Genomic DNA, 27,048 nt, shown 5'->3' on the forward strand with positions numbered 1-27,048 from the left:
AGCACACCCAAAAAGAGCGAGGGCCAAGTTAATCGGGCTATCGAGGATTTAGTAAGGCACGCCTGAATGGTTTAAAAGCCACTGTTGGGAGTATAGTTGAGTGTAAAGCATACAATGTATATTGCGTATCATGTCAAAGGAGATATCTGGGTCCCTGTTGATTCCATCTCATGTGAAACTCCCCAAAAAGTACATCATCGACAGGCACGTCACTTGATTCTCCGTCTCCTGCAAAAAAACAGAGTTTCTCTGAGCGAATGACGTTCCTGAAACGGCCTCGGTGATGAACAGGGGACCCCCTGGCTGACGGAGTCACTAGCCCTCAGACTAGCCAGGACATGGATAAGTCGAGCGTGGGTCGACAGTGAGCGATCACTCCGGCAAGCCCGTTATAATGTCTCACCCAAGTCCAGGGATTCGAAGAAAGCTTCTAGAAGGACTTTCCCTCTTCTGTCCTGCCCTGTCCTGCCTCTGTCTCTGCCTCTCTCTAGTCTCTAGTCTCTAGTCTCTAGTCTCTCTCTGTCCCCTGCCCTACTATCCATCTACTGCCTGCCTACTCTTCATCTGCTCTACTCTCCCTCTTCTGACTGACATTGACTGACACTGACTGACTTGACCCTCTCTATTACCTGGCCTACCCATACTTTTTATGTCTGCCTCCCCCATCCTCAAACAAGGACCCTTGCGTGCCTCGTCGTGTCTCGTCTATTCTTCACTCTTACATTAATTGATCTGCTCTGCTCTTGTCTGCTTTAATCACATACATACATACCCACAGACTTGCAACTATCGCATCAAATTCCACAGCGCTCTCAGTTTACGACTCAACGACTAAACTACCAAACACCAATCGTCGCGGGCTGTCGATTTCCCCTCGTTTCGCACTCACTCACACGATTCGAACCGTGTTTGCTGATCAACTATCGCCGGACGTTAACTCAACTCACCGACGCTCCTTGGTATCGCCAGGCCTTCACGACGCCTCAAAGATTCGACTGTCGACTCGACTTCGCCGACTCAAACTTGATGATAGTCACATCGTCGGCGACTGTTTTCTATTGCTGACATCGACCTCGACACAAGCCGTTGCTCTTTTGTTCGTGTCACTGTTGCTGAGTCACTCAAGCGCTGAGTGCGCGTTATCGCATCGTCGACCGAGCCTCGAGCACTCTTCAATCACAACATGAACATGTTTCCATTTCCAGTTCAAGAGGACCAAGTGAGGCCTCTGTCCGAAGAGGACCAGCAGATCCTCTTGGGGCTTACCCGACGCTACGGCGTCTCAAGTCTCGTATGCGCTCTGAGCGGTCTGGGTGCTGGATGTGAGTGATTTCCGCCACACAACACAATTCAATGTAAGCCCTGCTAACAATTAACAGCCCGAGCCTCTACCTTTTCAGCATCGACACTCCTCAGCAACACCAGCGCTCCCTCACTAGCATGGAGCAGTTCTGAGGCCTCTCATGCACGATCCGATGCGGCCTCGATTCGAACCCAATCAACATGGCAGGATAACGCAGGCGACGTTCCCTCGATTCACGACGGTGAGATCGGTAAAGTTGCCGATCGCACATGGCTCGACTCGCCCAATCTCATGCAGTCACCCATCCCTTCATGCGATGTCACCTCTCACCCGTCGCCCCGGCATGTCACACCAACCTCTAAGAAGTATCAGTGCCCCATGTGCTTCCTCGACAACAACCCCGTTGGTTTCGGCAGGAAAAGTGATTTCAAGAAGCATCTTTACAATTTCCACGGCGCTGATGTGACTTGGCTTTGCAAGACCAAGGGCTGCCATCTCTCTTTCGCTACTGAGCGAGCCTACAGCACTCACGCCAAAGAGACTCACCGCATGGACGCTCTCCCTAATAGCACTGCAAAGACAGAGCTGTGCCCTCAGGTTGTCTTTGGTTGTGGATTCGCCAGCTGCAAGGACCGTGTCTTTGAGGCTTCATCCAACGACCAGGCTTCAGCCAGCCGCGACAAGTACTTTGAGCATATCGCTAAGCACTTCGAGGATGGCTTTGATGTGAACAACTGGGAGTACAAGGTTCAAGTGCACAATCTCATGCGTCAGTCCAAGGTCAAGTCTGTCTTCAAGACTTGCATCTGGCCCAAGGAGAAGAGAACGCAACTCACATGGCGCCCTCGTTCCTCCGGTGATCTCAAGCGTATGCTCGAGGCCCGTCATCTCGGTGAGGACATCTCAACACTCGTGCGTCTTGCTTTCATCCTGGGCACATCGCCTTTCACTAGCCCTACTACACCGCCACCAAGCGAGATTGACCTGCAGTTCTCTCTGCCCTTCCGATCTCAATGCTTGATGGACACTGTTGGCCATGCTGATGGTGCTCAATCCACGACGGCCGAGACCAGTGAGACCAACACACCCATGGTCACTGTGACGAAGCAAGCTCCTCAAACACCGGAAGCACCTTCGTTCCCTGCCCGACGCATCAAGCAGGAGACTCGACCCACGACACCAATGGATGGTCTTCCTGAGCCTATGGTTCACGATGATCTCACTGCTGGCCCTCATCCTGGAACACCGTTCCCCATTCCTAACGAGCATGTCTGGCCAGTGGATGCGCCCAAGTTTGCTCCTGACCAGATGAACACCTTTGCTGATGCTTCCATGACCTACATCTTGCCTGGTCAAGAGCTTCCTCAGCAGCAATGGGACATGACTGGCATGCAACAGCACTTCCCTCAACAAGACACTGTCATGTCTAACGTCTACATGCCTCCCCAACAACCTATAGCTCCTCGTCCTGCTACACCCATTCCTTCGAAGCGACCTGGATCTTGGGGCAAGCGACTAAGCCTTGAGAACCTGCGTCCCAAAAAGAAGACAAGCGTGTATGGAAGTCCTGCTTCCGAGCACGAGGCTGTCCCTCCTGTGCCAGCTATGTATGCCGACATGATTCCCACGTCTATGCCAGCAGGCTACGAACTGCCAATGCGAATGGGCCACCCCCAACAAGGGTACACATCCAACCCTGGCTTCATGCCCCAGGCCCAACAGCAACAGTTCGGCTCACCCACGACATTTTACTTGGATGATGGGGACATGAGACTATAAGGCGTTTTTAAAATCTCGGAACGAAAAAGCATTCTTTGAGCATCATGATTTCATTTATTCTCTTTCTCAAACTCTGCATTACCATATATCTGTACTAATAATCACCCCTGAAGAGGAGGACGAGGAACATAACGACAGGATACCCATCCTCCACTATCTGACGAACTTTCTCTTGTTGCACATTTCCTTTTTGTCTGTCATGGATATACCAGGACAACCACATACCTATTTCCTTTTATCGTCTTTTTCTTGAGTGTCATTGTTAAGTCATTTGTTTGCTTTGAGATACCACGGTGTTGAAGAAGGATGGATTGAGATGAGACGGGAAACCAAAGTCATGGAACGCTGCATAGGGCACAGAACTGTTTAACTGCAGCATGTGTTTGTTTTCTCTCTGTTCAATATTGCATCTTTCGGGCGGTTTTATGCGTGGATTACTATACCGGGATAGGCAGATACCCTTGTGTGAGGCCAGCAAGCAATTGAGGATCTTTGCTTTGGCGGGATACATATGAATAGATAGGGAGGGAAGCATGTCAGCGAGATATATGAATTAATAGAATCTTGAAGAATATCTTTGCGTCGTTCGCCTGAGTGAAGTCTCTGTATTGCCTGACTGCACAACTAAACAATAACTTGCTATCCTGGGTGAATGGCAGTGCTTATACTTCTGAAACTCATGCATTGTGCCGATAACTGAATCCAGAATTGGGATCGACAGCTGTCCATTCCGACGTGACATCCTCATCAGCATAGACTTTATACATCAAGATGTTGTGGGAATAAAGTAGCTGGAGCACCACTTGATGCCGCTCCCCACAACGGAGCACCCTCGATCTCAGGAGCAAGTCTCGGTCGTATCTCAGTCCTTGATACGTATGATATGGGACACTGTGCGCGAAGGAACGAATGGAAAGGCAGATGTAGACTAAACCTTAATAGACTGGAGCTTACTCCGTAGTGATGACCTTGCATGTTAGCTACTCGCTTGTAGTGATCACGTACCCGGAGCTACTGACTGCATAATGCTCCTCTACGATGATCAAGAAACTTAGGATCTCTATCCTAAGGGCTCAAAAGCCTTAGGTAAACTTATTATAAACTTAGTGGGACTCTGTGAGTTGATCCTAGTATGCTAACTAGAAGTCAGAAGTCTGATAGCCTCTTGAATCTCACGAAATTCTTGTCAAGATGATGGAGGGCCAAAGCTACGCCGATGAGGAAGATGATACCCCCGGAAGAATGAATTGAGATTAAATGATCCACGGCCATCTTGATAATAGGCTTTAATGAGAAATGGCGATGTACTGACCGAGTGACAGTTGCCAGGGTCAGGGAATGTTAGCGAGGCGGGAGCATCTTGAACACAACAGGACAATTATCAGTAAAGTCATGTATCAGTGGCAGATGAAAGAGGTAAAAAGGGATTTAGTCACTCTAAAGTGTTTCTTTTCTGGAGGGGCGGCAAGGTGGCAGAATTACGGTTTTGTTTGTGAGTCATAACAGCCATAAGGCGTGGCTCAGTAGGGGGACAGCCTCGGCGACAATGAACTCTGGCGATGAAATACAGGCGGTGTCTATGGGAGAATAAGGATTTGGTGAAAAGGAAAACCAGTTCGGAGTATTGTGTGGGAGAAGACGCTTTTGGTTGTACGTTTGGACTGGTTGATGCCAATCAACCATTGAGGACCAACGGTTAGTGGTGGGAGCGAGATAAGAAGCCGCCGGCGACGATAGAGGTTGAGATATGAGCAAAAGGAAGTCTCAAGGTTGATTAGAAGGTCTGAAGGAATACACGACTCGGATAGAACGTAAAGGAGATCATGGTGAATGGCATTCGCAGTGCGCCGTTAACCATCCAAAGCGTGAGGAGCCAAACTTGAGTGATAGTAGGTTCAAGACTTCAAAAAAAAAAAAAGTGACAACAGAGTTACAAGTCAAATGGAATCATTTTGGGGAATTGGTGATCGAGTTACACAGTCGTCGTCGTCGTCGTCGAAGGATGCTGTGGATGGGAACTTCAAGGCAAGAGATCATCCATGCAATGTCGATCACGATGTAGAGACAGACAGAACGTTTGACAGTCTGCTAGCGACATGACATACGGGATAGCAACCCAAAAAATAACAAAGTCTGGCACAGAGACGTGCTGTGTTTGTTCTTGTGACTGGGTCCACGTGGATACAAACCTACATGTACTGATCCTAAACGGGGCCTTTCACCAACAAAGCTCAAGCAAAGCAGCTTGGCGCAGTGGAAGCGCGGTATGTTTCTTCTCCACAGTGTGACTCAACAACAGAGTACTAACATATCCAAGCCGGGCTCATAACCCGGAGGTCACTGGATCGAAACCAGTAGCTGCTATGAAGCATTTCGTTTTTTGCACTTTGTTTGTTCTGGAATTTTTGGCTGTTGGTTGACGCTAGAAACCAGCTCCGGGCTGTTTTGGTCGTGATATCACCAGTTGGCACCCTTCTATTTTTCCCCCAAGGTCTATGCCAAGCATACGCTAAATGCCCGGGCTCTCCAGGAACCGTCTATAACACGAATGATTTTACGAAATGAGCTCTTAATATCTCAAATCGATCTTTTGTGCCGGGTTCGGCACGGCACAAGACGCGAAGTGGATCGCCGGCGCCGGAACAGAGAGCCGGTTCGGCATTGCACTGCGGATGCCTTGAATATGTCCTCGTGAATGCAACATGAGCGACAATATTCTAGGCAATATCTCCCCTTGATCAAGTGATATAAGTTACAGACTGGTAATTTTCCAGGCGTTTGCCGAAACCGTCTCAGAACCTCAATTGATAACTCCACGGAAGTTTATTAGCAAGGAGGAAACTGATACTTATCAATACGCCAACTGCCCTATCTGCTACTCCCAGTCTTTAAGAATGTCAAATTAAGTAAATTAAATCTTTATGAAAGTCGCCATGTCCCTGAACTTATTTATCTACAGTCTCTTGCGCCTCAGAGTGCTGAACACGCTGTCACGTGGCCTGAAATAATAAGTGGATCCAGCGCCCATCGTTGCCCCACACACTCTATATGTCCTTCAAACTTGACATCCTTGTAACTCTATGAAAACGCATCGGATCGACATGAAAAATATTGCAATCGATTCTCCTTGATAAGGAGCATAAGGCAAAAATATCAGAAAAATCCAAAAAATCTCCCGGTACGAGACTCGAACTCGTAACTTTCAGATTTCACTGTTTGGTAAAAGTCTGACACGCTAACCAATTGCGTCAACCGGGATATGACTGGTTGGAGGAAGGAGCACCATAATTTGGATTTGATTTCCACTTGAGGCAGGCGCGAAGCGTTACAACTTCCTCTCTAGTCCTTTTTACATTACCTGCATATAACACTCGTTTAATTGTTTTTACCAAGAATGCTTGATTTATTAAATAATCAATCTCTAACAGTACCCTGTAAGCAACTCATCTCTAGTACAGGAATTGGCAGGTCCAATTGCTATCGCCTTTGCGCAAGCCGGCGCATCAACCATCGCTATCCTCTGAAGACTTGAGACAGCTGCAGCCGACATCGATCGGTTACCCTCTAAAACGCAGAATTTAACCCAATCGCTATGTACTCTGGTGAAAAGGGGCGAGCTATTATTTACTGCTGCGCATGAGTCACGACAACGACATATCATGTAGCTTGAGACGGCCTCTATTGATGCTTGCTTCTCCTCGCTTCGCCTTCAAACTGAGCCCGGTGGTATGGCGCGGCGCAGCATGGATGCACGCTGGGCGATATATTCTTGACATAGTGTCCTTACCATGCCCTTTGTCGAACACTCCGATCTTTCAGTGCTCGAGGGACTCAGCCTAATCGATGGCCATTAAGGAACATGCGGGAGTCACTCTACATTAAATGGGCTTGACACACTCGACCTAAAGGCAACCCAAGGTAAATAAAGACTTAGTAACGATTGAACTAAGCTTAAATAATAATAGAGTTGAGCGGTAATGACAGTAAAGAATTAAAGAGGTTCAGCTTCATCACGAAGTCTTACGGTGATGTCCACCAGTGTCTTGCAAGCAAAAGCAGGTAGCAAATAGCAAATAGCAATAATGAACGACAAAATAGAGAGAAACGCAACATAGCCGTGCTCACCACCGTCGATTCTCCCAGCCACGGCAATCAAGAGAGATAACTGCAGAGAAAGTTTCAGAAAAGCAAAAGCCCGAGGCCAAGTCCGACACTGTCCGCTTTCTTCAGAGTGTAGCCAGCAGCCACAGCCACTCTGTTCGTCAATCAGCCCTGCTGATCTCCGTGCTTTATACCCTCGATATCAGGATCGAAAGGAGGCTCCTTCATTGAATTGATCATAGTGACCCAAGCTATGAGAGCGTTCCTTGTATACGTAAAGGTTGAATCACCATCATGATGGTAAATGAGGCTATGGAAACATAGATGCTGAGGCAAGCCTTTGCAATGCAACGGGGCCTCCTTTTTTTTGTTGGAGCGAAGATTTGGTGTCTTGGGCTTCGCCTCTCCTTTAATTGTCGCCATCTCTCACCCCGATACAGACTTCAGGCAGCAGACTTAGCCTCTCCTTTGAAGATCCTTCAACCCTCACTCTACCCATCTGTTATTTGGGACGCAGTTGGCTACATAACAAAGAATTGGAACTCGGCAGCTGCAAAGCATCATTAAGACACAACGTTTTTGAACTGTTCATGTTCTTTCAGCATCAATGGTTCGTTTAACCCAACACTCCATGGACTCTGACTTACTGAGATACAAGTTTCAATGTTAGAGTAAACGCCTGCCTCAGCTTGGCTCCTTCTTAAGTCAGAATGAGTACAGCCTCGCGAGCGTGTGGGGACAACTTCGAGCCCAATGATTTTCTTGCGAGGAGCAAGTTATGGGAGCCAAGGAACCAACTATAGACAAAGTGGACTTTTATTTTGCTGGCCTACGCAGATATTCTTGAGATGGTGATAATAGAATGGAGTAGTTGGCGCATGGATGATGTAACATTCTTATACCGAAGGTACCTATCCACAGAGTTACAATTGAAGTTTGGATGCAATTATTGGAGAAATTCTGCATGTGGATTATTTTAATCGAAAGATCGTCTGTTTGATGAAGATCTTATCTGCTTGATCTAAGTGCTGGGCAGTGGCCTACCCGCTTTCTGTCCGCTATCCATAACGAATGTGGCACATTTTGAAGTCCTTGTGGTCACGATGGAGGCAGTCATGAGTTGTTTCTGAATACAAGACAGTGTTTCATGAGCCTGGTGTCTGCTAATGTTTAATGGGCGACTTGCAAAGGACTGAAAGGGGAACTGCAATAGATCACGAGTCTAACTTAGTTGCAAATTCTGACGTCGACTGTCACATCAGTCATATCCCGTGTGACGCAATTGGTTAGCGTGTCAGACTTTTAATACTGATTGAAATCTGAAAGTTACGGGTTCGAGTCCCGTCATGGGAGATTCTTTTTTTATCAATTTCAAGTCATTAATTAACTTATTAAGTTAAGAGGAGTCGATTGCGACAATTTTGGAGTCAATCCGCTGTGATTTGACAAAGTTACAAGGGTATTAAGTCTGGCGTATACATCAGTATACGGCTGGACCCGCTCATTGTTTCCGGTCACCTGACACCTTTCTGACACCATGAGGAGCGAGAGGGCTGTAAATCAACAAGTCGGGGAACATGGCCACTTCAATGAAGATACTATCTGCTTGGCCTGAAGTTCTCAGCAGATGATGATAGCTGATGGGGCACTCGGTGCATCGACAATTAACACTCTTTTCCCTTGACATCATGGTAGCATCGGCTTGACGGTCTAGAAGCATGTTCGATAAAGGCCAACTCCAATGAGATAACGCTGTACACCCTTGCGCCATCGACAAGGGCTTGCAGGATCGGACTAGACAAAAGGTCTTTGGATTCCTCCCCGGACTACGTGGCCCTCTGAATACTGATCATTCTGAAGTTTCTCCCATTAACGTAATTTGAGTCCTCTAGCAATGTCGGGCTATCAACTTCAGTCACCATGCCGCGTGGAGGACGGCCTACTCATTGCGCAGAGCCAGGTTTCAGCCTTCTTTGAAGAAGCATGGTGGAGATTATCATGGACTGACAGAACTCGAGAATCATTGATCCAAAGCATCGCAGATCGAAGCCCCAAGAACTTGCTCACCAACCGAGAAGTTCGGAGGCATCAAAAGATAATTCACCTCGAAACTGGAGACATTGTCGGATACGCACGGTGGATCCTCCCCGAGTCTCACAAAGACGCTTGGCTTGAAGCGCAAACACCAGACGTGAGCGATGAACAGAGGGAAGTTTTTGCGAGGCGTCATGCGGAAACCGATTGGAACCCACGCGAAGATAACGATAAGTTGGATGATCATATCGGTGGCTGGAGAGAGAAGCACAAACAAGAAAGGGACATGGGTAAGAATCACCAAAAAGAATGCTGCATCAACTTGGTTAAAACTGACGTCCGGTAGAATTACACTACCTCTGCGTCCATCCAGATCACCAGCAAAAAGGACTAGCAAGTTTACTTGTCAACTCAGGCCTCGAAGAAGCCAAGAAGCTAGGCATCAATGTCATAATCGTGGCCATGGGCCGACGAGCTCTTGGTCTCTATTTGAAGCATGGCTTCGAACTGCTTGAGGAGAAGAGCCAGAGTATGAGTTACTTCGGGATTGATAAGCTTTACGAGACTTTTTACTTGAGAAAGAAAGCTGAAAAGTGATGGCCAACAACTCCTGCATCTCGGACCACCTTTAAACTACATATCGATAACTTCCACTGTCCAAAGAAGCCAAGAGACGTTCGATGGTTCGCTGTATTAGTTGGTGTAGCGGGGACTAGCTGAGATTGATATTGCTATATCTACAAACTAATGCACGTCTATGCTTGGCACCCACTGGATAATGCATCTTATGCATACATGGCTTGATACTAGCAGACCCAACTCCATGTCTCCATGCTCTTATAACTTGGACTTGATCTTTCCAGCAAGATCCTTCACCTCGCTAGTGAATCGATACACAATATTATCAAAGCTGTCCTCGGGGAAAACATAAAGCCAGCTGATTTCGTTCTCGGTGCAGAACACACCGTGCTCTGCATCTCCTGGTATCCAAACAAGGTTGTTCTTGGAAACTGGGTATCGTTTTCCTTCAACTTCAACTTCTCCGGATCCAGATAGAATGTAGTATAGTTCTGCTTGCTTGTGGCGATGCAGTGCTAGAGTTCCTTGAGGAGGACATGTCGCGATGCCCGCAGTAAGTGAGGTCGTTTTTGTTCCTGGCGAAGACAATAGAGTGTGCCAAGTTGCGTTTCCTCGCTCCTTTTCGATAAATGAAGATGGAATATTTTGCGACAGGGCACCAACGTCGACGATCAGCGGCTTATAGGGAGACATGTCAATGATAGCAGCAATCGGATGTTGACGGAAACGGAAGAAGCAGTGATCGGATAAGACTATTCAAATAGTATGGTAGACAGAAAGGTTCAAGAATATCGATGGGGAGTCAACTTCTTATAGTTTATGTCTGATACTAGCCCCAACAATTCCTCTCAAACTTGTGACAGGGTCGACGACGCCTTATATACACTATCTGACGCAAATAGGAAAACTTGACGGCCCGACAACCCTAAAGGGGAAACATACACGACTTGTCTGCCGAAAGTCTCCAGAATTATATGTGATAATGATAGAAGAGCCACATCATTGAGGGGCTCGCACCAATAAACATCAACTAAGTTGTTGTGACATATGCACTAGACTCGGAACTGACCTAGGTGATCAAATCTTGCATTAGCTAATGATTAGGGTTGCGATATAGTTTTCTTGGCTTGATAAATGTTATCTTTGCCCGTAGATGTTACTGTTCTTACAGATAAGTTACTGGATGCTGTGAATGGGCGAGCTATCGATTTTGACAGAATGATAAGCTCTCAGACAAGGCTTGGGACTATCAGATGGTGGCGTAAGTAATCTAGCCGTAAAGTTAAACAAATGAGCCAATGATTCAGCTGCATAGTGGTTGTAAACTAGAAACGTAGGTAGTTGCATATCCCTGAGATTTGCTTCACGCCTTTTACACGACCTTAAAGCCGGCTACCGGCTTCTCGAGACGCGGCAACTCCCGATTCTGTCTTGGCAAAGAGATAGCTCTCTCAAGTGCGAGATAGCTTGAGTCGCAAGAAGAAGAGGAAAGAAATAGACTAAAAGTCTTCTTGAGCTTTGATTGTTATGGGAGTTCGCTCAGTTGATTCTGGCCAAGCTAACAGAAGTACCAGATCAAATTCTTCAGTGCCGGACCAAGAGCAAAAGAAGAAGTCTCCCTTCGAATGGACTGTTCTACGTTTTGCTCCTTTCGGTTGAAGTCGTCTAATATGGGAAAGGCTTGCGTAGAATTAATTTCATGGCAAGGGGTATCACCAAGAGTCGGGTGTCTGAAAAAAAGAGGAATCCAGCACCAACTCTTCATACAGTTGTAGCGGAGTTACATATCTCTAAGAGAACGGATTAGCAAGTCAATATTGGTATTTTACGAGTATTAGTCGCCTGAGGCTCTATGGACTGCTGTCTTGTCCTGGCCTCATGGAGCAAGAAAACACCGGGTATTCTAAGTCTATACTAAGCTTATCCTAAACTTATCCTAAACTTATATTAAGTTACCTAAGTCTTTTTGTGACTTAGGATCAAGGTCGAGGTCTGAGTTTTACTTTCCTACCTTAGGTTATCGTTGGCATATCCGACTACCGAGGGTTCCTTCTGACATCCGCAAGCTGCATTCCGAAACCAAACGCGGGAAACGAAAAAGGTTGTAGAGATGTTAATAAAGTGGGATTGACGATATATGCCCGTGAGCCTCACTCAAGATCAAGAGGTTGGAGTTTGTGGGGAAGCTGTAAAATATGGACCTCGCCATCGCCGAAAACAGGACCAAGAGATGGATGTCGAGGGCCATCTTCACATGGCAGCGGCCAAGATCCGAAATGAAGCCAAAGCCACCATCAGGAACAATTCACGGCGTTGATAATATTATAATTGATTGAGCTGAGGTTTCGCAAGAGCCTTTGAGAGACAAGCAAGTTAGACTGTAAATACTTTTTTACTCAGGAACAATTCTGTGAATCCCTTCATGCCAGAAACAAGAGGCAAAAATAAAAAATCGGGGATCAAAATGGCCCCGAATGCACAGATCCATCTCAAGCTAGGGCAGAAAGGGTAGTGGAGGATTAAGGGAGCTGCAGGACCAAGTTCCCCCGCTTAGTCGACATCTTCCCCGACGTCAGAGCACCAATGTCACATACGCCTTACAGAGATGGAGATAGTGACAAGTAGATTGTTCCCGTTGCAATGAGTCAATGTCCTCCAACGTCGGCAAATGTACATCCATGGTCTGAGAAAGGGTAGATACAACGCCAGAAACAACTGCCAGAGTACAAAACTGAGTCGATTTTGCGTTCCCTTGGTCCAGCTAACGCTGCTAGAGGCCCTGCTAGGCCGTTCTCGCAGCCAATCCAGCCAATCTGAGGGCCTGGGTAGGTGGCGATATCGGCCATTCATCTAGACCATGATTGGCCTAGCAGGCCACCATCAGGTCTGGACAACTGCGGTGCCCCTGTAACCGTATTTCCACCTCGATTGGGCTGGGGGAGAGTCGGGGTGACAAAATATGCCCGACGCGGGAATGGACATTGCACACAAACTTGGAGCTTTACGTCCTCCATCTTTTTGACAACACCCAGAGGAGTCACCTATCCTCAACCCCACACTTGACCTTGGGCCCCACCCCGGCGACCGGCCCTCCGATGGATGGATGAACAATCGCTGAGGTGCTCGCTGTGATATTTTCCCCCGGGCTCGCCCTCGTTTGCCTGGCCTTTTTTAGCGGGCGAAACTCAAAACACTTTTTTCTCTTCTCGCCTCCAAACACTCTCGCGATCACTTTTCTCCCCTGCCCCTCCCCTCCAGGTTTCCAATTGATCATCGACTCTTGATCTCCAAACCTCTTGCGCTTCTCGAGCCTCGTGGCTCCTCTCTAATTGCTCTTCCTCTCACCGAGCTCTTCACCTCCACAATGCTCCGAACTCGCCAGGCCGCAAAGGCCATCCGGGCCGTCGCCAATGCCCGATCCTTCACCACCACATCAGCCGTTGCCTCCGTTCACACTTCAAAGAAGGTCGCCAGTTCCAGGAATCAATCTACTGCTGCTGCGTAAGTTGTCACTTTTGTTCTGGTGGCGGTTGTGCGTTGCCCCGCGTCTGGTACCTGACATGGGGGCAAAATTCCCACGCGCGCTTTGCAAAAAGTAGTTGGAGACAACAAATGCTAATATATACGATTGTAGACCTGCACGCGATATCCCCAGCCCAGGATTCAATGTCGAGAAGAACCAGAGCAATGTCCAGCCTCTGGTCAACCCCCGGAAAAACGACATGGATGAGTCGTATGTCACCTGCAAACTCAATGTGATGACCTATTCTGACAAACGATTGGCAGTTTCATTGGAAAGACTGGTGGTGAAATCTTCCACGAGATGATGCTCCGACATGGTGTGAAACACATCTGTACGTTCACCGTATTACATACCGCAGACGATGCTGATTCAATATAGTTGGATACCCTGGCGGTGCCATTCTCCCCGTTTTCGATGCCATCTACAACTCAAAGCACTTCGATTTTATCCTCCCTCGCCACGAGCAAGGTGCTGGCCACATGGCTGAGGGTTATGCCCGAGCTTCTGGCAAGCCCGGTGTCGTTCTCGTCACATCCGGTCCCGGTGCTACAAATGTCATCACACCTATGCAGGATGCTCTGTCTGACGGTACCCCCATGGTTGTCTTCACCGGTCAGGTCGTGACAACTGCCATTGGTAGTGATGCTTTCCAAGAGGCCGATGTTGTCGGTATCTCCCGTGCATGCACCAAGTGGAATGTCATGGTCAAGAACGTTGCCGAACTTCCTCGACGCATCAACGAAGCTTTCGAGATCGCTACCAGCGGCCGCCCCGGTCCCGTCCTCGTCGATCTTCCCAAGGATGTCACTGCCGGTGTCCTACGGAGAGCTATCCCTACTGAGACTGCTCTGCCTTCTCTGCCTAGCGCCGCTTCCCGCGCTGCTATGGATGTGACCAAGAAGCAGCTCGAGGGTGCCCTCCAGCGCGTCGGCAACCTCGTCAACAAGGCCAAGAAGCCCATCATCTATGCTGGTCAGGGTATCATCCTTTCCGAGGGTGGTCCCGAGATCCTCAAGGAGCTCGCTGACAAGTCCTCCATCCCCGTTACCACTACTCTCCAGGGTCTAGGTGCCTACGACGAACTCGACGAGAAGTCCCTGCACATGCTTGGTATGCACGGTTCTGCTTACGCCAACATGGCCATGCAGGAGGCCGATCTTATCATCGCTCTCGGTGCCCGATTCGACGACCGTGTTACTCTGAGCATTGCCAAGTTCGCCCCTGGTGCCAAGGCCGCTGCTGCTGAGGGCCGTGGCGGTATCGTCCACTTTGAGATCATGCCCAAGAACATCAACAAGGTTGTTCAAGCAACTGAGGCCATCGAGGGTGATGTCGCCACCAATCTGAAGGAGCTTCTGCCTCTGATTGAGTCCAAGACCATGGACGACCGCAAGGAGTGGTTCAACAAGATCAACGAGTGGAAGAAGAAGTGGCCCCTGACCGACTACGAGCGTGCTGAGCGCTCTGGTCTCATCAAGCCCCAGACTCTGATTGAGGAGCTCAGCAACCTCGTTGCGGACCGCAAGGACCAGACTTATATCGCCACTGGTGTCGGTCAACATCAAATGTGGACTGCCCAGCACTTCCGATGGAGACACCCCAGATCCATGATCACCTCTGGTGGTCTTGGTACCATGGGCTACGGTCTACCTGCTGCCATTGGTGCCAAGGTTGCCCAGCCTGATGCTCTTGTTATTGACATCGACGGTGACGCTTCCTTCAACATGACCCTGACTGAGCTTTCCACTGCTGCCCAGTTCAACATTGGTGTCAAGGTCATTGTTCTTAACAACGAGGAGCAGGGTATGGTCACACAGTGGCAGAACATCTTCTACGAGGATCGATATGCCCACACTCACCAGAGCAACCCCGACTTCATCAAGCTCGCCGAGGCCATGCGCGTCCAAAACCGACGTGTCTCGAAACCTGAGGACGTTGTTGATGCCCTGAAGTGGCTCATCAACACCGACGGCCCTGCTCTGCTGGAGGTCGTCACCGACAAGAAGGTCCCTGTCCTGCCCATGGTGCCTGTCGGTTCCGGTCTACATGAGTTCCTCGTCTTTGACGGAGGTAAGTTACACACTCTCACAGAATACAAGCAAATGCTGACCCCTATTTTAGCTAAGGACAAGAAGAGACGTGAGCTGATGAGAGAGCGTACCTGCGGTCTGCACGGCTAAGCTTGAACCCCAGCGTAACCACGAACCGCAACCAATCTGATACCATCTATTCCATCGTGTCCTTTTTCTTAACTTTCTTGATTCCATCTACTTGCGGAGTTTTATGTTTACTGGGTTTTGCCGGCGGGCAAAAGTACCTTTTGGGGTCTACGATGATCAGCGCATGAGAGACCAACAAAAAAGCTGGAGGGCTGGATTGCATTGAGTGTGGGAGGAGGGACTTGTTCGTGTGTAGGATCAAGTATGCACATGATGCGCGCGAGGACGCGTGAAAAAATTGAGGATGACGAGTTACGCCGAGGGCGTCTTTATATACCACCACATAATGAATGCTGTTGTGATGAATACATGAGCTACTGCACCTTGTACCCTGTGCACTTTGTTGAATGTGCGAGTCTTTGCTGACGGCCAGCAATCGAGGTATCGTTTGACAGCTTGAAGAAAACGATACTCGCCTCCCATTACGGAGGCCGCGGGGATCAAGAAAACAGCGAACCTTAATATGCGTGGTCAGGATAAACTCATCAAACGTTATCTTAATCTTAGGCTATATTGCCTAAGCCTTTTTGTCTTCTAGGATCAAGGTCCTGTGTTTTCTTTCCTTCCCTAGGGAGGTTAAGGTTGACGGATGTGGCAAAGAGCAGGCCTTTTCTCCTGAAGCCTTGTTGTGGAGCATAACCTATTATGACCTTGGGATCCCACCCCAATCGCATCTGAAATAGATAAAGAAATATATGGAACTGTAAGTTGAATGCCCGATAATGGATGCATGTATAAGAGATGTCGCATGCCAACATATTGTAATGTGTTGCTCGTCCCAATCCAAGCCCAGCGTGGAAGTTAACGGCACCGACCACTCAGCACGGCAGCTTCATTGCCATTATTTAGACGAGCAACTGTCTTGTCCTCTTACGTGCGAGAATGGTCAAATGGGTGAATGATAGTTACTCTGGCGTTCCGAATGATGGCTTACCACATACAGACTGTCATGAGTAAGTACCAAGATGTTCGATAGCCGAGATATGACAGCGCCATGACAGGTCTTTTGCGCCCTATCAATTGAGGTGAACAATGCTGTAGCGCCCACGAGATATGATGGGAGAATCATTCAACTTATTAGTGATGAACTTCAATCAGAGTCGGGCACCTCATGTCACCAGATAAGCAGCACAGGGACTGGAGTCTACTCTATTACTCAAGCGACTGTGGGCGACATTAGAGTAATATTGCAGTGAGGCTGACAACCACCAATCAACAGGATTATAGACCAGGAGGTTGGATGAGCAGTGTAAGTTCCCAGTTCACAAGTCTGTACTGAAAGCACCTCACTCATCAAAATTTCACGCAACAGATTCAAGAGGGATACCAAACTGGCACTGGGGGGATATTTACTACAAGGCAATGATTAACAGTCTTCAATGGAGCTTCACTAAACACATTTGGACATTAACTGAGCCTGGAGATGGCGGCACATATTGGGGTTAACCTTCACGACTGAAGTAGACTTCACAGTGGGATCTCGGGGAAAATGTCTCAGCTGAGCCAAGCCCAGTGGGCGAGCCGCGAACCCAATGCCACGAAATGAGCAGGCTATTTAGCCAGTCACTATGGTGTCGACATAGAAGCCCCCGGTAAGTTTAAAGTAGGGGCTATGACGACTGGGCAACCTGACTTGCTCTAGCCCTTGTAAGGGTACAGTTTCAGCCATTAAATGGACTGTCCGTTGACCAAGGGCATGTGAGACGGTGATGATCATCGACTAAAGTCAACAATCTGAGTCTCAAGGGGATACATGAAGGGCAGATACATGAGAACGCTGGCGTTACAAGAATGTGCTGAACAAGAAATAATGACGCTGAATGCAAAGACGGACATTGCTGTAACTAAGAAATGGTCGAAAGACGCATGAATAGACAAGCCGACACAAGCAGCTCGAGTGTCTCTGCAATACCAATTGGCATCAAAGGGGAATGCCGCTGAGACGGACCCCATGGACTACTCAGGTGAAAAGGTCATCATCACTGATACAACGTTAGGGATGTTTTCTCCATGGAATTAAGGTAGTCTGAAGAGCTTCACTTGCAGACTACGCACGCATGCCCGTGGGTTCCTCTGCACAGTGTTATCACCAGTTGCCTCCTCAAGCTTACATTGTAACTTCATACTCTGTATCTGAGCCCACCAAAAGACTCAGATGACGATACAAGTATAGATCTATCATATCCAAAAATTGACTGCCGATAATGTGGGTTGGTGCTATGTATCCCTGGGGCCTTCGTGCGTTCGTATGCCAAACAGTAACTCGCACATACCGACTGACACGAGTCTGAAGAAAACATATTGTTCAATTTGGTACGTGATACGTAAGCAGCAGATTGACTACCTCCTCAAAGTGAGAAACTTCCTCAAGACACCATCCTATCAACACCTATACTGAGCTCAAACTACAAAACAGCCCCCCCCCCCCCCCCAGCATGACATCCACCTCACCAAGGCATCAACAGACCGGCTCCGGTCAGCAACCCGACTATCAAAGCAACCCCGGAGGCAACCCCTCCGACCCTTGAAAGAGCCGAAGCAGCATTACCATCGTCCTTAGCCTTCCCATCCTTATCATCTTCGTCATCCTTGGACCCATTCTTCGCAGCCTTGACATCTTCAGCTTTGTAGATCATCTCAACCACAGGAAACTGTCTAGCAATAACCATTGATGCAACCAAACTAGGATCACTCCAATATTCAGTCAACGCAACCGTCTCCGTGGTCCAAGTTTTGTCGGGGAGGAAAGAGATAATCCCATCTGTATCAGAAACAGGTTCACCCTCGACTGTGTTGACGGTGACAACGCCCGCGGTCTCGGCGATTCCCTGATAACAAGCGCTGCTGTAGCCGGCTGAAAGAGCAGGGGCAATAGAGGACCTGCAATACCCATAGGGGAGAGAAGCCCAGCCGCTGCCAGCGATGGAGTTAGTGTACGGTAGAATAGACTGTCTGAGAGGTCTACTTACCTTGGGCAGCACCACGCAAGGGTCTCGGAAGGCTCCAAGACTTTGAGCCACCATTCATCAGAGCCCATCTGCTGGGGTAGCGATGAGTTTACGCTCTTCGTGGAGGTAAATACACCACTCCTATACGCGGAGCCAGTCTTATCACTGTGTGCAAGTAACCCAGCGGTAGTCCAACCTTCGGGACAGTGAATCCCAGGAGAGTGAAACGGTTGAAAACCTTGTCCAGCAGACTTTGGGTTACTGTACTCTTTGATGATGGAATCCATGACGGCGCCAGAGGGATAACATTTTCCATAAGGGTCAATCTGACAGTCAGGAGAACCAAATCCAACTCCCAAGGAGCTCTCGAGGGCATAGACGAGATGATCGGTTGTTGCCCTGGTGCATTCCGGAGGAGGCATGTAAGTCGTAGTGAGAGGACCAATGTTGCTGACAGTTATGCCAAAGTATTCGGTAGCAGTAGGCATGCTGGCTGAAGAATTATCTGGTAGTTGAATAATGTGTAGTTATGATTGATGATGTTTCATGTCTTGGTGATATCCCAGAGTTTATATACAAGTTGATCATGAACATAGCTGGGGAACTATCGGCTGTCTCCTCGCCTACGGGTAAACGGGACGAACTTCCAGACAGCTGGTATGATTTTGAGGCTTAGGCATTGCGTAGCACATCATTTTTGCTACCAAGACTTTTTACAGTGCTCTTTGTGACCTCAAGACCCGGCCAGTTCCCGTCTGAGCTTGGTGTAAGGCACAGCATGCATACCCTTGCATGAATGAGAGGCCGAGACCCTAGGATAATCTGTGGAGGGTTCCAATTTCGATAAAATATACGAATTTTGTGTTGATTGAACAATATCATGATTTATTAACTGTTGATGGTAACTAGGTTCTCTCTGCCGGAATAAGCTCTCAGCCAGAGTTTACACCGGAACTCCTCAATAGATCAATATCTTCGCTTTTCCAGCACGATTAGTTGAAAGTAATGTTAGTACTATCACGCATTGTCTTCTTCCAGAAGCACAGACAACTCACAAGCGACATAGTCTTCCACTGCATCCCCAGTTCACGCGTGGCACCACTACCAATAAGTTGGAAAGGCCCAGTATTGTGCATACTTTTCCAATCACCGCTCCCAGTCCACACAGCCACAACCTCGTGACCGTTGTTTGTAATTTTATTTCCCTGATCTGGTTCATCGCTGGGGTTTCCGTTATTAGGCTCTTCGGCTCCGTGATCCAGCCGTACAAGCTTCCAGCCGTATCTTGATTCTCCGACGTTTTGGACCTCACTGTTGTAGGGGCGCCTCCGTTCAAGTCTTTCGATATGTCGGCCTGCGCCTTGGCCGACTTGCATGCCGAAGCAGTGTTGGTCCTTCACTGCGTTCCTGCGCCGTGGGATCACCCTGCCTGATGATTCGATTCCACATTTGCCTTCAAGCTCAGTATCGGCGAGGATAGGGAGGCCTGACTTGGAGTTGTCGTGCAAGAGCAGCTGTCTGGACCATCCGGCAGAGAGGTTTATGGAATAGAGAAGGCTCTCTGTCGGACACTCCCAGGTAAAGCGAGGATCTTCGATGGGAAACCCTTCTTGTATGAGGCGCGCAGTACATGGGAAATGCCTCGTTGGACCGAGTGAGACAACGTTTCGACTACAGCTTTGCAGTCGGAGTGTCGCATTGAAATGATTTGAGAAAGGTAATCGCAAGATCTAGTTTGACGAGAGGAGCTTGGGCTTATAAATTTTATACGCGTGAGTCTGATATCTTGTGTCTGTCGTGTACTGGAAAATATTAGCTGATGAAACTGTGGAAAAGTTCAAGACAAAGCGCTCCATTGCACCAGGAGCAGCAGTCACGATGACCTCAATACAAACCTCAGAGACGCGCTGGCTATGCCGCAGAAAGGCCGGTTGATAGAGAGGCATAATTTGTTGTAGTGTACACAATCTAGGTCGAAGACTTGGTGGGATGAGCTGAGCTGCCACAGGCCACCAGGGAGCGCCTAGCATACAAGTGGACTTCCGATTGCCTTCATATAGGCGAGTATGCTTCATAACACAAGTTCGACTATGGTTAGTTTGTTGCCAAGTATTGACATGCTCAAAAAGTCAATCTCAACAGAAATTGCCCTGAACTGCGGCAATTGATGGTATGTGCTGACCCGTGACTGGTCTTGGCAGCGGCAGGACAGACATGTCACGTAAATCATACCATGGTTAACCGATGTGCATTGATAATCCAAACATAGTCGACAAAGTGCAACAAGACAGTCATCGAAGGAAGAACTGTGGACGTGTAGCTCACATCTGACATTTGATTCATTGTAGAGGGTGACAGAGTAAAGGACAGGCTATTCTTCCCTCGGAGAGCAAGAAAACGTAGAGCCTTTCAATGTGGTGTCAAAATAAACTGAGCATAAGGTATACTCAACAAACTTATGCTAAGTTACCCTAGTCTTTTTGTCATTTGCGATCGAGGTACCGAGTTTTCTTTCCTCCCCCAGTCTCCCCCTGAATCCAACTACGTATCGTTCAAAGACTGTAGCTAAAGACATGATTCACTGGTAAACTTGTTGCCTCCATGTCTGAGTATTCCCATCTCAAATTGACATAAGCCGACATAAAATATCCTTCAGACATAACGCCATACCTCCACGATTTCCTCAGTCCCCCACTCGTAATTCTCCTCAAAACACAAAACGCTATGCATCATACTTGAAGACATGCGTAGCGAGGGCCAACCAAGACTCTCTGGGTACAGCCACGATAGTCGCTGGTGATCCTATAATTGCAAGTAGGCAGACTGGACTTGACTTGTTGTGGTTGGCTGGAAGAGAGCGAGGCAGCTGTAAAGGGAATTGCAAGCCGAGATAATATATTCCAAAACAAACGTAAAGAAAAGCAGATAGGAGTGCGGCAAATATCTTTCGGATCCATCTGTTGGGGACGTTAACTGGAGTTTTCAGTGTGTTGGCTTGATATGTCTCGTTGAGACGTCATAAACTTTTGATCCCAGTGTTGAGGTAGAAGCTCATCAGAGACAGTGGCAAGGAGAGAAAGGAATGGGTATTGAGGCCGGTGAGACTCTAAAAGACAATCTTAACAGCTGTATGGTTCGAGAGGATCCTTGGCAAGTTTCCCGGGCACGGCTGGATGGGAGAGTGGGCAATGAGACAAGTCAGAGAGCGGTGGCGAGACTCGCTTCGCGAAGGTTGACGATTTCCTTTTGGAGATATTTGGAAGGAGTGTGCCACCTAAATGTGCATTGAAGTGCTGGGATGCGTTGAAGTCGACACGTTGACTGCCGAAAGGCATCTCCTGTGACTTGCAGCTGCTCCTATTGCCAGGGTCTGTGTCCATCCTGAAGTGGATTCTCGAAGTGCTATTGAGTTTGATGTATCAGGCAGTGGGAACTCATTACGAGCGTTGTCTCGCATTATCTATCAATGTGTTAGCTGAGGGCACGTTACCCCTGAGAGTTGGAGGGTATACATAATACCTTGGGCGAAGAGATATAAGATCAAGACGTGTGTGAGGCGCGTGGTGTGAGCCATCAGCTGTGGGTACTATCAACTCAAAATAACACTCTTATTCCAAGTCAATCTGAAGATCAAGACAAAGAAGAGGATTAATAGTTATCATGAAGTTGTAATGATGTGCTGATAACGCTCGGCCAGTGTATTCTGCTGCATTGGTGACAGTCTTGGGGTGAGTTCTGTGTGGTGATACGATACAAGGTGGGCTTCCAGGGCTTGGAGCGTTGACGAGAAGAATGATTTGCACACGATAATGATTCGCCATGATGGACAACCGAAGTGAAAGAGAACTTGAGACCTTCCCCTATGTGCGTGTCCCGGCGACTATCCCAGAGACACCGTTAGCCATGTGAAACGATGTATATGAGATGGTTCTTACCTTGGGCCTCCTTTGGGCTTCGAGCGGTGGGCAGGACATCCAGTAGGCGTAATGATGATTGCTGGCACCCTGCCCGCCGGCCATGAATATTCAGCTTTGTCCCCAAAACCAAAAAAGCCACGCTTCATTGGTTTCGTCCATGCTGGAGAAGTCAGCCAGGCTGGCAGCATAAAGCACAAGATCAAGAACTCACCGGATTGCCCGCATGGACGAGCCGAGTGCACCGATGGCCACTTGAAATGTTGGTGGTGGCTGTTGAGGAGTCAGAGTGTTCACGTCAGGATCAAAGAAGATCAGAAGGGGTGACTTTACCTGTGTTGCCGCCATCGGTGCACAGTTTGGGGGGCCGCCCAGCATCAGGCTTAAATTTGCTGGTTGTTTGATGGTTTGTGAAAGCCCGATACTGGACGGCCAGGCCTTGTTGATGGATGAAAGGCTTGTTGGGATAGAAAAGGGGCATGGCAGTTTGTGGTGTTTGTTGTGAGGAAGAAGAAAAGAGGAGAGGGGAAGAATGGCGGGTGGGCTTTTATAGGATGGAAACCCGGAAAGGAGGGCAGCACAGGAAGCACTACAGCCTTTGGGGTTCAGGGGATTAACCACTGAACTCGTGGACCTCTTGATCAGGTGTATCACCCTCCCCAGGTGCCGCCGTCACTCCTTTGTTTTTCGTTTGATACCCTTTTTTTGCACATAAACCATGATACATCTTGTTTTTAAGACTCTAAATATTCATTGAATACTGGCAAGTAACTTCTAGATCCACCTCTCCAGTTTGCATGGTCTCGTGCATCCCTTGTTTGGTCTTTTGTTGCTTGCTTGCGACCTGTCTTTAAATTTTCCCACTAAGGAAAACATGCCCTACAGCTAGAACAGCCAATTACACGCTAGTATGGCGCTCTGGGTGCCTTATGTATGCTCGCAGAACCAGAGGCCTGTGAAACAGTCACGGATCTTTATGTTGTCTAGATACCCAGAGGTCAACCCTCAGTACCACAAAGGCCAATCCTGAGCCTGGCCCGAAGAACATCTACCTCCCAGAACTGCTTTCTATCATAACGGCTCACCGCATATAAGGTACAGATCGTCAGCCATCTTGCACCATAGTCCCTCCCTGAAACCCGCGCTTCACCTCAACCGTTCCAAGCCTCGAAGCACGATTGCGAAAGCTCCCTTGACTGTGCAGTCACGAAACGAGCCCTGGAGAGCAAATAAGAGACACCATAATGAGTCAGAAGAGGTTCACCATATGGAAGCTATTTCCGAGGACCCCTCCCCCTGAAGCGAAATCTGTCCTGGCCCAGAAGTCCCAACCGAAGGACAACGACGCAACTCCAAGGTCAACCTGGAAGCTTCCAAGACAGCGCGCCGGTGGGCACGAACGAGAAACGATGTCGGCTTTTACTTGTACCCTTTGGGAAGGGTGATCTTGGTGCGTATCCTGGGCTCGATCCTAGAAAGGAGCGCATAGAGCTTGGGGCTGCCAGAAGAATCGACGTGGTTACCTGCTACCTACTAAGGCTTCAAGGTACATGAGGAGATCGGCCTTGCGAGCGAATAGTTGAGAGTATATGCTTTACCACTATTCCATCTTCCAGTCGGTAATCGACAGTCAAACTGGACGGTAGACCTTCAACGTCAGGTACTCAGGAGCAAGCAACACGACCCAGCATTGACGTAGATTTCGGGGTAAGTAGTGGAGTGCCAGACGCCCTGATAGTTCCTTTGAGTTCAATACCTAAACGTTGGAAAGCTAATCATATCCATCCATAGATTCCTGCTTACCCCCCAACTATCGACCCAACGTCCGCCTTCTATCTCGAGCATATTCGCATATCAAACTTAAATAAGTCAGATCGCCTTGACCTCCCAAGTTCGAAAACTGCTACACCAACAAGCCCCCTAGTGTGCATTTCGAAGGTCACGACCTAAGGGACCCCTTGTTCTCCTCTTTTGGTGTATCAAACGACTACTAGCAACTTGCCGGCCGCCGCTGAACGACTCTGATCATATCATCTTAGTGATGGTCCTTCTATTTGTATAGTTTGGAGACCATGGCGAGTCCTTTGTTTGGCGAATCTAGTCGGGAGCCGTGTTGCTTTGTAAGTCGAGCTTGGATAGCTGTCCCACGACAAGTCACTCTGCTCCTCGTTACCAAAGCTTTGTGTGTGAAGTAACCTGCCTCGTAACATCAAAGAGATCATAGATACACAAAATGCTTGACCAACCATCACATCTTCTCCAGCGAACTGCAGGGTGCGGCTGTGCCTTTTGATCTGGTTCGCTGACTTTCATAGATCAAATGAGCCAGTCCCGGGACATCTACCATGAATAACGAACCCCCCATTATCCAACCCTATCAGAGCAAATCTAGCCCCCGAGGCCACGTCAGTATCAAAGAGCACTGAGCCCTGGATTTTCCGAAGTAATCCGATTAGACGGCTTGCAAGAAGACGAGGCTTATTGGGCGAGTTCAAAGGCACAATCAGCGAACTCAACTTGAAGAAGACCAACGCAATTCACGATATTCTCAAGTACGATAAGTATATTTACAAAGTCCTTTATCTCGTCTACTGGGTACCATTGGACGAAGAAAGAGGTTGGCAGCAATCCGCTGCTATGGACCGACCGGATATTGATGTCTCCTACTGGCGCACCCAGCTGCGGGCGTAATGATATTTCGAGCCGCTGTGTGTCGAAACGTAGTCCTACAATGTATGGAAAACGTCTCTGGCCTAGCCGGTGACATGGATGCTCATGTTGGTTAGACGGGTTAGTGGTTTGAAGTACGTGTCTCAGTCTCGGTCTTAGATCAGCTCAGGGGCTGGGGCCTGGGGGGAATGGCAAAGGTATCTCAACTCGATCGAGCCGTGCTGACTTGATTCGCTAGCCAGGTATTGGATTGCTGGCCAAGAGTATCAACTCTATTGGCACCACCATCTGTATGAAGAGGTATCCAAAGAATACTGACACAGTCCAGGCCGTCGGTTTTGGAGTCGGTCTGTTTGGAGGCTGACGCATGTAAGTGGACTTGGGGTTGGCGTGTCAAATGAGCCATGGCGGACTGAATAAACGACTTACACTAGGCTGAGGGTCTACTGAGCCATCCTACGTAAGTATCAGAGATCTCAAGCTTAGAGTCAGATGTGTATGTATGTATATGTAAGCAGCAAGCATAGACAATGTAATGACCGTCTTGTGGTTCAAGAGGATAGCGTTTCAATTTTCAAGTCTGAGCCAGCCTTTGGGCCAATCTATTGAATCCAAGCAATGCTTGCGCGAAGGATACAGTAAGATGCCTCTCCACTTCACGAGATCCTATCCAAGGAAGTCGGATACGGCCAAAGCCAGGGGTATCATAGCCAAGACAAGACCAGGTACCAATCCCGCCGCAGCATTACCCGGAGCAGCTGTAGTGGCCGATGGTGCATCACTAGCTGTGGTAGAAGCATCACTAGCTGTTGCGGAACCACTTGTCTCTGTAGTAGCAGTAGCCGTGCTGGTTTGCGTTGACGTACTGTCCTCCTTCAAGGCCTTCTCGTACCGCTCAACGACAAAGTCGACCACCTCTTTACCATACTTCTCAAAGTAGCCGCCATGGGTCTCGGTGTTGTTACCCGTGTCACAGTACACATCGCCCGTGTCACAGTAGGAGCGGAAGATGTCGCTGTAGTTGTCCTCGCACAGCTTGGTCTCGTTACTGGGACGTTCAAAGATCTGTAATCACGCGTTAGATTTGAGACTCGTTCCACAACTTGCCGTTGTACACTCACTCCGTCCTTTTTGCTAGTGCCCTTGTCGTACGTCAGGTTTGCCACGTGGCTTGGATCGCCGAACGCGATGATCGCAACGACTGCTTCGTTTAGTTTCTGTGTTTGCCATAGATAGATGCCTGCAGGGATTTTGATTACTCACCGCTGTCTTTGACGAGACTCATGGTCAAGGGCTTGTTGTCGCTCCCCCCGCAGAATACATCGGTTGCAACTTGTCCACCCTGACCTTTTGTTAGTAATGCATCTTGCATCGCATCGTTCAAGGTCAACAAACCTGAGAGTAGCCAAATACGGCAATTTTACCGTTGGGGCATGAGCTGTGATAGTCGTTGAGGGCTTCAGACAGGGCCTCGACGCCGGCTCCCTCGGAATCAAAGTAGTCTGGGTCTTCAAGAGTCGCGGGATAGTCAAGAGGGCTGACGATTGAGCCATTGACGCGTTTGCTAACATCTTCCGCGATCTCGCCGATTCTTCCAGATCCCTTGTCCTCACCAGTGCCCCGGACAGCGATCATGTACAATCCATCCGCGCATTCCGTTTTCTCCCCCTTCTTTTGACTAAGGACGGTGGCCGCAAACACGGCAGCAGAGAGAGCGAAGGGACGCATAGCGGTGATGAAGGGCTAGAGTTGACGGAAATTTCTAAGGAATGCTGAGAGTGAGAGCTTTGGGAAATGGGCCGGCCAAATTGCGGACAGGTCCGGTGATTGGGGGTATTTATCTCATCTCCAGAGGGACCAGCCTCTTCTAGATCGACCAGGTTTATGGGGTGAATATTCGTTTTTGGATCGGGAGCTTCCATTGGCGGTTTAGTTCGTAATAAAACGATGGAGAATCCTTGTAACCCCGCAGGTTGTG

General features: G+C 48.5%; 7 protein-coding genes and 3 non-coding genes across 11 annotated transcripts; 5 read left to right on the forward strand and 5 right to left on the reverse strand.

Annotated features, from left to right (window-relative positions):
• Positions 1 to 452: 452 nt before the first annotated feature.
• FVEG_10269 (hypothetical protein) lies at positions 453 to 3,677 on the forward strand. Its single transcript, XM_018899340.1, has 2 exons — positions 453 to 1,322; positions 1,386 to 3,677. The coding sequence occupies exons 1-2, from the start codon at positions 1,184 to 1,186 to the stop codon at positions 3,080 to 3,082; spliced, it is 1,836 nt and encodes a 611-aa protein (XP_018757393.1). The 5' UTR covers positions 453 to 1,183; the 3' UTR covers positions 3,083 to 3,677.
• A 1,644-nt stretch (positions 3,678 to 5,321) lies between these two features.
• FVEG_16769 lies at positions 5,322 to 5,446 on the forward strand. The gene has a single exon. It is a non-coding gene; the product is annotated as a tRNA-Lys (tRNA).
• An 808-nt stretch (positions 5,447 to 6,254) lies between these two features.
• Positions 6,255 to 6,340, reverse strand: FVEG_16768. The gene has a single exon. It is a non-coding gene; the product is annotated as a tRNA-Lys (tRNA).
• A 2,110-nt stretch (positions 6,341 to 8,450) lies between these two features.
• On the forward strand, positions 8,451 to 8,536 carry FVEG_16767. Its single transcript has one exon. It is a non-coding gene; the product is annotated as a tRNA-Lys (tRNA).
• A 225-nt stretch (positions 8,537 to 8,761) lies between these two features.
• On the forward strand, positions 8,762 to 10,094 carry FVEG_10268 (hypothetical protein). 2 transcript variants are annotated; one of them, XM_018899338.1, is made up of 3 exons: positions 8,762 to 8,988; positions 9,044 to 9,507; positions 9,564 to 10,094. In XM_018899338.1, exons 2-3 carry the CDS (start codon positions 9,078 to 9,080, stop codon positions 9,812 to 9,814), a joined length of 681 nt encoding a protein of 226 aa, XP_018757391.1. In that variant the 5' UTR covers positions 8,762 to 8,988; positions 9,044 to 9,077; the 3' UTR covers positions 9,815 to 10,094. The 2 variants fall into 2 exon arrangements, with proteins under 2 accessions (XP_018757391.1, XP_018757392.1); XM_018899339.1 differs by lacking the exon at positions 8,762 to 8,988 and having other exon boundaries at positions 9,004 to 9,507.
• Positions 9,858 to 10,624, reverse strand: FVEG_16766 (hypothetical protein). The gene has a single exon (XM_018906001.1). It carries the CDS (start codon positions 10,487 to 10,489, stop codon positions 10,055 to 10,057), a length of 435 nt encoding a protein of 144 aa, XP_018757390.1. The 5' UTR covers positions 10,490 to 10,624; the 3' UTR covers positions 9,858 to 10,054.
• A 2,248-nt stretch (positions 10,625 to 12,872) lies between these two features.
• Positions 12,873 to 15,993, forward strand: FVEG_10267 (acetolactate synthase I/II/III large subunit). Its single transcript, XM_018899337.1, has 5 exons — positions 12,873 to 13,297; positions 13,431 to 13,529; positions 13,583 to 13,650; positions 13,698 to 15,389; positions 15,441 to 15,993. Exons 1-5 carry the CDS (start codon positions 13,161 to 13,163, stop codon positions 15,497 to 15,499), a joined length of 2,055 nt encoding a protein of 684 aa, XP_018757389.1. The 5' UTR covers positions 12,873 to 13,160; the 3' UTR covers positions 15,500 to 15,993.
• A 1,992-nt stretch (positions 15,994 to 17,985) lies between these two features.
• FVEG_10266 (hypothetical protein) lies at positions 17,986 to 18,974 on the reverse strand (the record flags this gene model as incomplete). Its single annotated transcript, XM_018899336.1, has 2 exons — positions 17,986 to 18,451; positions 18,508 to 18,974. The coding sequence occupies 2 exons, from the start codon at positions 18,972 to 18,974 to the stop codon at positions 17,986 to 17,988; spliced, it is 933 nt and encodes a 310-aa protein (XP_018757388.1).
• A 504-nt stretch (positions 18,975 to 19,478) lies between these two features.
• Positions 19,479 to 20,467, reverse strand: FVEG_16765 (hypothetical protein; the record flags this gene model as incomplete). The annotated part of the gene is made up of 2 exons (XM_018906000.1): positions 20,382 to 20,467; positions 19,479 to 20,288 (listed from the first exon to the last, which is right to left on the reverse strand). The coding sequence occupies exon 2, from the start codon at positions 19,860 to 19,862 to the stop codon at positions 19,479 to 19,481; it is 384 nt and encodes a 127-aa protein (XP_018757387.1). The 5' UTR covers positions 19,863 to 20,288; positions 20,382 to 20,467.
• Positions 20,468 to 25,736: 5,269 nt separating this feature from the next.
• Positions 25,737 to 26,866, reverse strand: FVEG_10265 (hypothetical protein; the record flags this gene model as incomplete). Its single annotated transcript, XM_018899335.1, has 4 exons — positions 26,466 to 26,866; positions 26,334 to 26,412; positions 26,192 to 26,274; positions 25,737 to 26,135 (listed from the first exon to the last, which is right to left on the reverse strand). Exons 1-4 carry the CDS (start codon positions 26,796 to 26,798, stop codon positions 25,737 to 25,739), a joined length of 894 nt encoding a protein of 297 aa, XP_018757386.1. The 5' UTR covers positions 26,799 to 26,866.
• Positions 26,867 to 27,048: the final 182 nt, after the last annotated feature.

This window comes from Fusarium verticillioides, chromosome 9, assembly GCF_000149555.1.
Source record: "Fusarium verticillioides 7600 chromosome 9, whole genome shotgun sequence".
NCBI lineage: Eukaryota > Fungi > Ascomycota > Sordariomycetes > Hypocreales > Nectriaceae > Fusarium > Fusarium verticillioides.